Source organism: Lates calcarifer, linkage group LG2, assembly GCF_001640805.2.
Source record: "Lates calcarifer isolate ASB-BC8 linkage group LG2, TLL_Latcal_v3, whole genome shotgun sequence".
NCBI lineage: Eukaryota > Metazoa > Chordata > Actinopteri > Centropomidae > Lates > Lates calcarifer.
Genome location: NC_066834.1, coordinates 4,835,218 through 4,848,711, shown reverse-complemented (window position 1 = coordinate 4,848,711; position 13,494 = coordinate 4,835,218). Strand labels below are relative to the sequence as shown.

The window sequence follows — 13,494 nt, the reverse complement described above, 5'->3', positions numbered from 1 at the left end:
TGTGAGTCTGAGTAACACCAGCAATTTGACTTCATCAGCTCTCTGTCCATAGCTGAAGTGCGACCAACATGCCTCCTGTTGAAGAAATATCACTTATTGTCCTTTTAAATCCTGAGACCTGAAATTGTAATTAGCTTTGTGTGGAACAGGACACAGCCCTGAAGTTATGTCTTTTATCTGATTTCACTTAATGGAGCTATTATTTGAATGCATCCTCTCTTGCCTGTGTCTCTTTTTATGTCCTTGTGTTTACAGTTGTTTATACACCTCCTTGGATAGCGCTCTGCTTAGGGGTAAGTGGTGTATAAATAACATTTAGTTGTACTATGTTGCACTTTATTTCCTTTCTCTGTAATGATCCAGTTTCCTTGCAGGAATGTTTGAAACTCAATTGAACCATTTCAACTGGCTTACATGGTAAAATCAAGATGGGTTGCATCTTTAGTGGAGGTGTACTTTTCTACTAAATAACACAAGTTATATTTAGCCCATTATTCACTGTAAACAAATATGATCTATCTGTTACCCAAGACATTTTGTACAGTGCTTGACTAATAAAATTGTATTTGTGATCCCTCAAGTGAAAGAGGATAAAAGCTTAGGAGGAGGTGCAAATGAATTATGAAGGGGAATATGAGAATTATAAAAACATTAATACAAACAAATATGACCAAAATGGAAGTTTTAATTTTCAGTTTTATAAGGAATTTTATCAGGGCATCATTCTCAAGGCAGAGAGTCTACTTGACCACATTCAGATTTCTGTGTTGGCAAACTCAAGTTACAAGGAAGTGTGTCAGTAAGGGTAGGATCAAGATACACCTGCAGGCAGACAATGAGAGGCTGAATACTGTTATGATCATGTGAACAGGGAGCCAGGTGCATCATGTTCCAACTCTATATCCTGAATATGGTGAAAAACCTTGATAAGACTCTAACCGTGATTCTAATGTTAATGCACTCACTGTTTTAGGCAGTAAAGTTTTCCTTGTCAAGTCCAGACTCTGTTATTGATTTGTTTCTTTCTTGCATATTCAAAACATTGATTTAGTCTTGGGGTACCTTCAAACTGACAATTACATTAAGTCTGAGTCAGTTCGAGAATGTTTTGCCAGAAATCCTGATGATATTACAGCTTTAAAAAAACTGGGTGTGGATCATAGACTGTATGTTGCACAGCAGACTTAAGAGAAAAGGTTTTGAGAAGTGCAGAGACACCAAGCTGCAATACAATTAAATTTATGTAAAGCCAAATTTATGCACACAAATCATCTACTTGACTCCTCCTGACTCTGGTGATGCACTGACTTTTCCTCCTCTGTCACCATGAGGTTGAGTGAAATATCTTGGCAACTGTTGGGTGGTTTGCCTTTAAATTAAACATTAAACATTCATGTCATGGTGATCCTATGACTTCTCATCTAGTGCCATCAAGAGGTCAGGTATCACTTTTGCAGGTATGACCACATACCTGCAAAACTGATGAACAACTGGTGAACAAGATAAACATTATTCCATGTTAACATGCTGTTGTCAGTAATTAGCTCAACCTCACACGGTTGCTTTATGGCTGTAGAGTAGATTAATAGTCTCGCTGATTGAAAGAGTCTCTTTTTTTAGCACAAGGTATTATGCTCCTGTACAAACACGCTGATCTAAATTAATTAAGGTTTACCATGAACCATATTACTGAGGGTGTCCAAACATAATTAATTTCTGATGCCTAATTTGTTGTTTTCCACTCCCTAAAACCATTTACGTGACTGTTTTACTAAATGCTTTGTTACTAAACTTAAAGCACCTTTGAGGAGACGACAGGTCCAACTCAGCTCAGCTCTCTTCAGACCTATATTGTCTTGAAACAATTAAACTATGTAACTAACTATGCAAAAGACAATGAGACAATGAATTAAAGCAACAGTGTTGTCTTCAAACAGGCATTTTTTTTAATATGGCTATGAACTTAAATATTACATATCTTTGGGGAAAGTACAAGAAATTACCTTCCAATAAATCTCAGTACAATGCAGCCTTGTTTAGCTAAAATAAAAACAACACACTGCCACTGTACACTCTATAAAAAACTAGGCCAAACTAGGCCTATAGTTGAATATTACAATAATCATCTGTAAGCACTGAATACAAATGCATTTAATAATAAACAGCAGATGGCATGTCTTTATAAATACACAATAAAACGTACTGTAAGCCAGTGAAAGAAAAAAGTCAATTTCCAGGCCTTATTGACCTTCAGAAAGAGAAAAAGTTAAGACATGATCATGGATTCCTATTAAAGGGGAACAACTGAAGAGACATTAATGTGAAGTGATTTTTTTCCTTTTGATTAACGTTTTCAAACAAAATACACAACACATAAAAATCAACTCTGTAAAACAAGTATCCATTTAAACTGAACATAATGATTTACAGGTCTCTTTCCTTGCATGGTCCAAGGGTTGAAACAAAGTACACAGGCAACATCCTTGATAAGTCCACCTTAAGACACGTTCCAAATATTATTCTTTCACTCTATTGCAACAAAACAATAGCAAGACATAAATATTTCATTCTTACACATTCTTCCAAACATTCAGTTACATCAATATTCAGCTGCCACACCATCTCATCTCTTCAGGCCTGCACAATTACCTCATTAAAAAATCATAATTTTCACATTTTTATCAATTATATTACAGCAGCTGCCACATCCAAATGAGCTCTGGAGTTTCTGGATGATGTGGCACTTAATCTTTTTATGCAACAGCTAAATATATTATATACTAAATATAAAGTACCACCATCAATTTAAGTTGCCAAAAGAACTGTTCTTATTATAGGCCAGCCAGGTGTTTCTGTATGATAGCACTGGTTGTAATTGTGCAGCCCTGTGCTCGCGTGTAAATCCTCAATCCTTAATTATTATTAAACATTTACATCTAAGATCAATTCACAAACAGAAAAATGTTTTTTAGATCTTGTGTGTTTTTCAACTGACCATGATTGAAAATATCGGCCTTTTCTCTGCTCTTTTTACAATCCAATATATATATATATATTTTTGAAATGCTAAGCCAGATTATATATCTTTTTAGGTAGGCTATAGACTGTATAGACTATTGGCACAGTGACTGATTGTGCAGTGATTGAGCAGGTCTGTTTTTTTTCCCAGAAGCTTTCCAACTGTTAATAATTCAACAATACCACCTGCAAATTTACTTTTTCAGAACTAACTTTGTTTTTATAGAATAGAAAACAACTCTATAAAAAGCAAGTTAACTACCAAGGGTGATTCACTGACAGATTTACTGACCACTGCCAAAATGTACCACCAATAGGCTGCAGATTGTGTTTCATTTCATGCCCCAATGACACTGCGGAGTCCTTCGTTAGAGTAAAAGTGCATCAGTAGGATTCACTAAATGTACAGATATATGATGCCTACATTTTACCCCCCACCCCCACCCCCCATCCCCAAATTTTGTTTTGCAATTTAACACTTTGATATTTACAAGTACAATTACAATAGGAACATGTGTCAGGCATTACAGAAATATAGCTACTGTACATTACACACAAAAATATGCTCAAACATCACTCTTATATATATATATAGATAGATATATACACATGTATAGATATATACAGCATATACAAACAAACATGATTATGGCCAAAGTCACTACAGAGCACCACCTTCACAAATAGCTGTTCTTATAAAAAGGGAGATGGAGCTGTCTTTAGCGCCGTCCATGTCAAATCCAAATCCAAGGACGGAGAAAGACACTTGCACACTTGGTGCAGTGACTCAGAAACACATTTGATGACATTATGTAGGGACGCGATAACAGATGATGACAGACACATGGAGTCCAAAATCAAACAAAGACATATGGATTCAACATGGAATCTTTATGTGCTATTGCCTACCTGACCGCAGTCACGAGATCAAACAAGCTTGGCACACACTGTGAAGGGTGACTGTTCCTTTAAAATGAAATGTGTCTTGTACAGTCAAAACATATCATTACCCAGGTTGTGTGTGAAATGTCAGAAACAAAAAAGGAAAATTCAAAACCCTTCCATGAGAGTCAAGGTTGTGAATTTGGATGATTTTAACTGGATATCAATAAAATATATTAGCTTATAAATGGTGATTATCCCCATCTAATGTACTGAGCATTTTCCCATCACACATGAAGACACCTGTTTTCTAAACTACTGCAATGCTGGACCTAAAACATATTTTGTAGTGTGATGACGACAATCTGTTGAATATATCAGTATATCAAGTTATTGAACTGAAATAAAACTCATTACTGTTAGGTTTCTGATTAATACTTGATGCCCGCTCATCATATTGTAAAAATATCTACGGATCAGTCTGCGCATGCAGCAAATAAAAGCTGTGTAAATTGAATAACTCCCCAACTTTCCCCACTCATTCCCAGTTATTCCCAGACATTCCTGTTAATTCCCCTGGTAAAGTGTCACCCCTGAATACTCCCTGAAACACTACACATAACCAATCTGCAGGGTTTCATAGCCCATGAGCGATGGCTCAGAGAACAAGGTGCTAAATGTTATATTTGACAACTAAACAAACAAATTTAGGCATAAATATACACATAAATATAAAAATTTTACACATGAAACTGAATGGTAGAGTTGAAATCAATGAACATACATTTTATCAGATCAAAAGTCAAAGAGATGTTATTTCTTCATGTCTTCGGGCCGGTGCATGTGATGTCTGGGAAGGGAGCTTTCTCAAAAATCAGGAGGGCACTCTCACACATCACACACACACTCGTAAACTCATACAAACCTACACCTTCTTCCAGATCTCTACCAGGTTGGCATCATGTCTGGGAACCAGACACGACCCAAATGCTTTGACACCTCCCAGTGGATATCATCCAGCCCATAGCGGTGATCTGGGACCAGTACTTCCTCCATGATGGATAGCTGCGTCAGTCTGTCCCCGCACATCTTGACAAACTCCACAAAGGCGCTGCAGGACACTTCGCACTCTCCCAAGCCGATGGCAGACAGCTGCGTGCAGCGTTGGGCGATGCGGATCAGCTCCTCATCCAGCGGCCGCAGCCCGTTGGCGCACACCACCAGCTCGACCAGACGCGGGCAGGTGAGCCCGACGCGGCCTAGCACGTCTTTGCTGACGGAACGGCCAAAGTACAAGTGCGTGACGGGGATTTCATCGCGGAAGAAGGGGCCAAACTCGTCCTCGTAGAGGAAGAAATACATGACCAGATTGAATTTGGGAGAGTGGCGTACCATGGCGTCCCAGCTGCTCTTCTTGATGGTGTGGAACTGCTGGCCGGGGTTTTCGCTAACCACGTCAATGCGTAGGTGCTCAAGGTGAACGTGCTTCTCCGAGGACAGGGCAATGAGAAGTTCGTCACTCAGCAAATGGTAGTTGAGAGCCAGTTCTCTCAGGCCGTGGCACTGATCAGCCACACATAGGATACCTGCAATTGAGAGAAAGAAAGAAGAAGAAATATTTACATACGTCACAGGTTTGCATCAACTCTGCATAGTATCAGCTATAATTGCTCTTGATCACTCAAACTGTAAACAGTTGGTCATTATTAATCATTAACATTCCTGGTATCTACCATTCCCTCTATGGTCCAGTACCTGCAGGTGAAACGTGAGGGCAACTGCTCATTTTCAGCAGTTTGAGTGTGTCACTGTTATTGGCCACCAGGACTTTGAGGGAGGGGTCGTCCACTGGCGTGTCGTCAATCTTCAGGGAGGACAGGGATTTGGAGTTGACAAAAACCACTGTCAGCGCTGAGATGAAGTGAGACTGGTGGGAGACAGAAACATTTAGTCATCCTTTTTCTTCAGTAAACACAGTCAGTCTTCTCAGGCAGCCTTAAATTGCTAGTTTTACTTTCCAAAGACATCAAACAATCTGACATGCAGACGGAACCAGAGGCCGCCATTTAATTCCACTACACTTTTCCATTACTGCCCTCTGTGGTTGGCAGAAACGTCTATCATGTCAACCTTTGTATGAGTGTATATGCATCTCTGTGCAGGTGCTTGCAAAGTACAGGATATAAAAAGAACAGAACGTGCTCACAAGCACTCCTACTTTTATATTATATGCATGAATTAAAAAACAAACGTGCAGATGCAAATGTGCAGCCATACCACTTTGTTAATGGATTGTCTTCAAGATTGACTGTCACAGAAAACGGCTGAGTGCTGTGATTTTAGCTGACAACTTTAGAGATTTTAAATGACAGACCCTCTCACAGGCATTACTCAGACCAGCTGCATCACAGCTTTAATCTGGTGAATTGGTGAATAGGTCTAAACTTTGCCTGTGGATAAAGATGCACAGAAATAATTATCTTGCCGCAGCTCACTTTGGGCAGCTCCATGAAACTGGGCCTGGCTGTGGAGATGAGCCCCAGTGTTTTCAAAGAACAATTCACGAGCTGAGAGAGGATGTCACACGCTGCCTCTGCGGACTCTCTGCTGCTGTCCACCTAAACCCAGTATGGAGAGAGAAAATGAAAACCTTTTGACACTTTAATTTGAACAGGACGTAAGAATTCACTTCATCACACACCTCACCACTTCCTCTCATCCTTGCTATCAGTTTATACCTTGAAGCTGACATACTGCAGGTGGTTGGAGTGCCTTTTGATTATCTGCTTGATGAGGTCTGGGTGTGTGGCCTTCAGGTAGGAGCTGGCCGGCTGGTTTAACTCGAACTCAAAGCACCGCCACAGCTCTGGCATGTGAAAAGCCTGGTTCCAGCCTCGACACACCTGTGGCAACAACAGTAAAATCAAGATCTGAGCCACGTGACCTGTCTCTCTCAGAAACATTCCTTCTTTGGTTAAGCTTAGGGTTATTCAAAACTGACTTAACAAGATAAAACTATATAGTAAAATGAAAAGAGGTATACATTTTTCATGTGGCTAACATCAGCAACAAAACTAACTCGCTGGTAGCAGACTGAGTACTCTTTTATACGGAGTCTTATTTGTAATTATCATTATTTTCCATAAAAGGGCTTTTGGCCAAAAGCACTTTTTAAATTCCTCCGTAAGCTGTCAAAGTGTGATTCACAGGAGAGAGCAGAAACCTTTAATTTACCCCCAGGCAAGTGGCCTTCACCCTGGCACAAATGTCAAGAGTATGAGATTTGTTGGCACAGAACAACTCCAGGTGTGAGTGTATGTTTGTGTGTTTATCCCTCCCTGGTTCATTGTTAAGAGCCCAACTGTGGGTTTTGTTAATAATGTGGTACCAAAGAAATCAGACAAACCAAAGAAGCCAGATGTATTGTCAATACACGTGTAAAGAATGTGTCACTTTTTGCACAAAAATCCAGAGAAAAATCAGAACAGCTGTTGTGACAGCCTGCCTTCACACATATATATCATTACACACGTTTTCTGAGTCAGCTGAGAGTGTGAAATGACGTAAAGTAAAAAAGTGATAAAAACGTTATTAAAAATTTAATTTTACTTCACGATGCACACTAGTTGCCCAGGTGTAAATGAATACGTAACATATACAAGACCAAAAGCACAAAAACTGTTGGTTCTGCTATATTTATCCATTTGATCTTGTATGGGTGTTTGCAGTTTCACTTTACGATTGTTCTTGAAGCCATCCTTTTTTTTTACTGTTTGTAGCCTTTCTGAATTCGGAGAGCTATTTACTTTACATTTGTCCTTTCCTGATTTTACGTACTATGTATGAGGGTAGCAGTCAAAGTACAAGCAGGATCGACAAAATCTGAACCTGCCCATTATTGTAAATAAATGTCAATGTTAAGTATATGTAAAGTAAGATTAACAAAGTTTACACAGGTGTATTATTATTATTATCTCCTACAGCTCTGCATGTTCATGCAACACTGTGCTCAGTGCTGCCCCAAGTGGTATAAAGTCTTATTGCAACAATATTTTAAAAAATTTAAAGTGCACCCTCTTGTTATTTCAGCTGTTTTAAATAAAACAGCATTCCACTTGCTACCCTAACTAACAGTAATAATCAGTGAGTTCTTACAAACCACCATCTGACCATCAGAATGAACTGCAAGCTGCTACAATAAATAAATACAATAAATACTGCTTACTGTCAAATATTATAGTGTAGCGACTGAGCAACTGATGGGACATGATTACTTGGCTACCTGAGAAGCGTAAGCCCTGTCCAGTAGAGGCAGGTACTGGAAGATGTGGAGCAGGATCTCCTGAGGCAGACACTCCCAGCGGGTGCCCTCCTCCTCCAAATCGTTCTCCCTCCTTTGCTTGCAGGGCCGTTTAAGAGTCTCCTGAGACCCGGCACTGGTGCCACCCCCGTCCTCCTGCTCATTCCCTTGGAGAACTCGTTTCATCCTGGGTAAACAGAAGGGGAGTAAACAAAATCCAGATGGTTGGGACAAGTGAACTTTACAGCGGGAAAGATGCTCCTGATTAACAGCACTGTTACTGCAGGGTTTCTTCATCACAAGACCTGACATGCTTGGCAGACTAAATGTTATCCCATTAAGACAGCAGTCCATGTCTGATGGGCTGACTCATGCGGTCACATACTGATTATGTATCTGTGAAATGATATGTGGCTGCAGAGCACCAACATTTCTCATTAACACATAATATAAATAAGAAATAGCAAAAATTAGTAAATTTATTTATTTAACAGCATTTAGGTAAAATCGCAACTACTCATATGTGTGAGACATGAGGTTCAGTGTCTCAGACTGTAAACTCTATGGCAATTTATTCCTTCACTAACAGTTTCAGTTTTCAGTTCATTTTAGCTTTAATAGTGAAAAATGATTTGTAACCCTGCCTGTTCTCAGATTATTTAAGCCTTCATGCATTGGCACCTTTTTTTGTACTGATATTGTTATTTCTGTGCCGGATCTTGTTATTGTTTAATCTGAAACTTGAAGCGCTGTCATCCTGGCCAGGTGTCACCTAACCTCAAAGGGATTTATCTGATTAAATACATTTTTTTATACACAGTTTCTCTGTTGATTTTCTAAAAAAAAAAAAAAAAAAAAGCCATATCACACTATTTATCATTTTATTTATATGGACCACTCCCACTAACTTTTACTAAGCAACATCAATACTTAAGCAGTATCACTAGTAATTTGCTTCACTGTGAATTTTACAGTGATCTTTTATCAGTATTATTGGATAATGACAGGATCAGGGTTAATCAGTGCACATTTATTTGCAAGTCAGCGTGCAATGTTTGATTTCCCATTGTCATGCATGCAAAACAATTACTGTGATATATTTAGGAAGGTGGCCCCCTGATTACAATGGTGTCTATTCAGCGTGTTGCCAAGACCTACCTGACAGACTTGTGAATAACCAGTAAAATTGCCCCAAAAGGCAAATCTTTTCCCCTCAACTGTGTTTTCAGTGCTTTCCTCTGACCACCTGAGAGTAAGGAGGACACGCCTCCCTCTGCCTCAACCAACGCCACCGTCTGATCAAAACAAAGTTCGCTCCTGCTCGCAAAAACTGCCTTCAACTGCACATTTTTGGCACATAAATGACACAACGTTGGCAACGTTTAGTGGTTAGTTTTCAACACAAACCCATCGAACCAAGACCGGAGTTAGCTTAGCCGAACCGAGCGCCTCATCTTGCTAACTTCTTAGCAAACAAGTGAATACTAATTAATCTGAAGCTGCGACTGAAAATTTGACTATCTAGTCACGTAATGTATATTCTCATGAGTTATAAACCCAGCCATCTTCTTACCTGGCTTTCGCCTTCGTCGGATGTTTTATCAGAAAAGGCGATCACTCAACGTCAACCGGGACCGACACAAGAAAACTGCGTTCGAGCTGGCCGACCGATCAAACACATTGGACCATAGGACAGAACGGTGTGTCGGGAGGTTGGCAGACACCGACTACGAGCTTATGGAGCGAGATTTTCAAGAGTCTTTTCGTGTTCCCAGCGCCTGACCTAGTTTCGTCTCACAACTCTGCTGCTTCGGTAGTTAAGCTAAAGATGGCGTTTGTGTTGTTGTGTCGAGCTGAGCGAGTGGGCTGGCCTGCAGTTACAGTGAACCGTCAGCAGGGGGAGTCGTTTCTCTGTGCGTCTATCAATCTTTAGTAAAGATAATATGATGCATCACAATATTAGACAAAGAACAGCCATACAAGCAACAACAACAAAAAAGGAATATACACAGATAGTTAGACGGGTGGTCAGTCTAATGGCTGTATTTTTAAAAAATCAATTATATCTATAAAAACACCCCCAAAGATAGAGTTGCTGTGAGATATACACTGTGCAAGAATGCACACAGGAAAACATAAAAACACGTATACAGTGACAGAGACATCTTAAGTTATATCATTACATTTGCTTGTGTTTGTTCTGTAAACATAAGATATAAAGCAATAAAATTTAAGTTAAAAAGAAAGTTGATTACTTGAAGCCAAACAGTTGAAAAAGCTTGCTGGCTTCACAGTGTTATTTAAGACTACTTAAGCACCATAGACAGGAGTCTGGAATTTCCCCAGTTAAAAGTGTTAGTAGTAGAGTTACCTGATGAGTCAATGTTTGTATCCCAAAACTGACTTTTATTTGTATAGCACAATACATTCAGTCATAAATCACATTTTGCAAGAAAGAAGGCATAGTCCAACATACATCAGGAGACGGGGATTGAAAGAAGACTGCTACATCCCAGCTCTGTCAGTCAGATCACATTGAGAGCTGTGGTCTCACACAGGTAGTGCCGTTTGCCACCGCAAACAATGTCATCCCAGGAGTTTAACCAACCCTTCTGCCCAATGCGTCTCGGTGGCACAATGGCAACACAGTCCTGTCCTGTGTTGTGTTTGTCCCAAGAGGCAAGGGCATTGTTTGGCTCCAGTTGCTTCCAGTAAATGACACCTGACTTGAGTGGTTTGCCGTTGATCCAGAAATGGGTGCCCTCCTTCACCATATCCTGCAACCCGATCCACGCTGAGTGGAAGTTTACTTGAGGGTGAGCCTGTACGAACTGAAAAGTTAAATTGGTCAAGAATGCCTGGTCTTCAGCATTCAAAACAACAGCCAAGTCACCACCCCTATCAAGGCAGTCACGGCGAGCAATTTCCCACTTCTGTATTTCTTGGGACAGGAAGAAGCAGCGAGAGGCGTGCTCGACCCAGCCGCGTGGGCATCGTGAACACTGCAGCGTGCTCTTGTTGCAGAATCCCCAGAGGAAGGACAGACGATCAGAGAACAGGATTGAACGCTGGTGTTGATTTACTGTTTTCAGCTGCGTGTTGGTTTCCCGTTCATTGATTAACAGTTGGCGCAGGCGTTTATTTTCCTCAGATGCCAAAGTGATGATTTTCAGCGAATCGTTCAGAAGCTGGTTCAGTTGTCCATTCTCCTCTTTGATGAGGTTGCAGTTTTCCAGGGTTGAATTCAGGAGCATATTTAGCTCTTCGTTCTCCACTTGCAACTGTGTCTTCTCTTGCAATATGCTCTTCAAGAGCATGCTCATCTGTGTTTTTTTAGCTGACAACAAAGTGAAGTTGTACAGAGTGGCGTTCATGAGCAGCTTCAGCTGGCCATACTCACTTCTCAGAGAGGTGAAGTTTTGATAAGTGGAGTTCAGAAGTTGCTTCAGCTGACTGTTCTCTATTTCCAGCAGTGCACTGATGTTCCATGCAGTGAGTATCTCCTTTGCTGTATGCTGTGATTCTGCTGGTACACTTGGGTGTTTATTTATCTGAATAACAAGGACTCCGGTCACACTGATAAAGAGCACCACAAGAATCACAATCAAAATGACTTGCCAGCCCAGTCTCTTCATGCAGCTGTTTTGAGTGTCTTCTCTGCTTATCTCATCTTGAACATCTGAGGCAGTTTTTGTTGGATCCTCACCAGAATTGTCATATGGAAAACTAGGGGGAAGAAAACACACAAAAAAAGTTAAGGGATCAAGAGTCACATTTAAAAACCTGGTCCATGGCCATATATTGTTTATTCATTATTTAATGTGGTAAATGAATGACTAATGAACAACTTAAAATATTTTAATATATAGAAAATAAGGTATGAATGCTAGAGAATCTAGAGAATGCAAAAAATAAAATAAAACAATAAGAAAAACAAGAAATGTAAGGAAAGGCCGAGCAAATAAATGTTTAGCGGTAATGAAATAAACTCAAACGGGACAAACTATAACGGGAGCTACAGCAACAGGCTCTTGAACCAAAACCATGAAACAATCTCCAACCAAAATCAACAAGTAGTTGCTAGTTTTAACTCCATACAGCCAAAGCCACAGACAGATTATGGGACAATGGGCCTTTGGATACATACATGTAATAGTCCTTTCACAGACTAAAGAGAGAGGGACAAAATGATTACAAACAGGACGTCGTTTGTAGTCATTTTGTCTCTAAGCGGTAATTTTGTGGTCGTCTGTGTTTGGTAATTATTATTAATCAATATTCCCACCCTGACTACGTTGTCCCACACATATTATATACAAAAATAAATCATAACTTGTAAAACACTGTAAAAGTTGCCAACAGTCAGAAACAGCTCTAAACCTCCCATCAGTGTACTTTACCTCACTTGGATCTCCTCCGTGTCAACCATGTCTTCTCTATTACTGTGGTTTTACTCTGGTTTTTCTATTTTTCCTCAAGCCCATGTTTTTTTTTCTTTCATTGGATGGTACTTCTGTCTATTTGGTAGACAGAAGTACCATCCGTAGATGGCGCTAGATGGGGTTAAAACACCACCAGGAGCAAAGGAGCACTTCCACCAAGAAATTACCAAACGTTTGACATTACCCCTGCCTGATTTTCGACCCCAGTTTCCACGGCAACCTCCTCGGAGCGAGATCACGCTGCTGACGTTACGCGAGATTTAGCGTTATTTACTGAAGTTGTTGACAGCATTACAGTGGTAAATGAAGTATTCAGAACATTTTCTCAAGTAAAAGTACTAATATCATACTGTAAAAACACTCTATTACAAGTAATGCATTTAAATTCTTACTTAAGTAAGTATAATAAGGAAAATCTATTTTCAGTGTTAAATTTAAAGGTCTCAGACTAACCCCATTATACATTTTATTATTTCCCCAGACACCCAGAAACATAACGGAACTGAAATGATAAATCAGTCATTTGAGAGAAAATTAATTGGCAGCAATTTATGTAACTGATGAATCCTTCCAGTCATTTTAAGCAGAATGCCAAATATTTACTAGTACCAGCACCATACACTGAATGGTCAATCAGTTATAAGAGAATAACTGTTGGAAGTGTTGATAGTGAAAATAATCGCTGGTTTCAGTCTTAGCTTTCCTATGATGAATTAGTACAACCCAAGGTTTTCTGAGTATCAATTACATGACACACACCAAAAAGATACATGATCTGAAACATGTTTTAAACAAAGGAGCACAATATGAACTAAAACAATTAAGGTCTTAAAGTTAGATTTTAAGACACGA

General features: G+C 39.7%; 2 protein-coding genes across 2 annotated transcripts; both read right to left on the bottom strand.

Moving 5' to 3' along the window:
* Positions 1–1,923: 1,923 nt before the first annotated feature.
* LOC108888004 (F-box/LRR-repeat protein 3) lies at positions 1,924–10,201 on the bottom strand. Its single transcript, XM_018683787.2, has 6 exons — positions 9,774–10,201; positions 8,183–8,387; positions 6,639–6,803; positions 6,396–6,518; positions 5,656–5,827; positions 1,924–5,486 (listed from the first exon to the last, which is right to left on the bottom strand). Exons 2-6 carry the CDS (start codon positions 8,384–8,386, stop codon positions 4,846–4,848), a joined length of 1,305 nt encoding a protein of 434 aa, XP_018539303.1. The 5' UTR covers position 8,387; positions 9,774–10,201; the 3' UTR covers positions 1,924–4,845.
* A 365-nt stretch (positions 10,202–10,566) lies between these two features.
* Positions 10,567–12,861, bottom strand: LOC108888039 (low affinity immunoglobulin epsilon Fc receptor). Its single transcript, XM_018683839.2, has 2 exons — positions 12,601–12,861; positions 10,567–11,926 (listed from the first exon to the last, which is right to left on the bottom strand). The coding sequence occupies exons 1-2, from the start codon at positions 12,627–12,629 to the stop codon at positions 10,726–10,728; spliced, it is 1,230 nt and encodes a 409-aa protein (XP_018539355.1). The 5' UTR covers positions 12,630–12,861; the 3' UTR covers positions 10,567–10,725.
* Between the last annotated feature and the right edge of the window lie 633 nt (positions 12,862–13,494).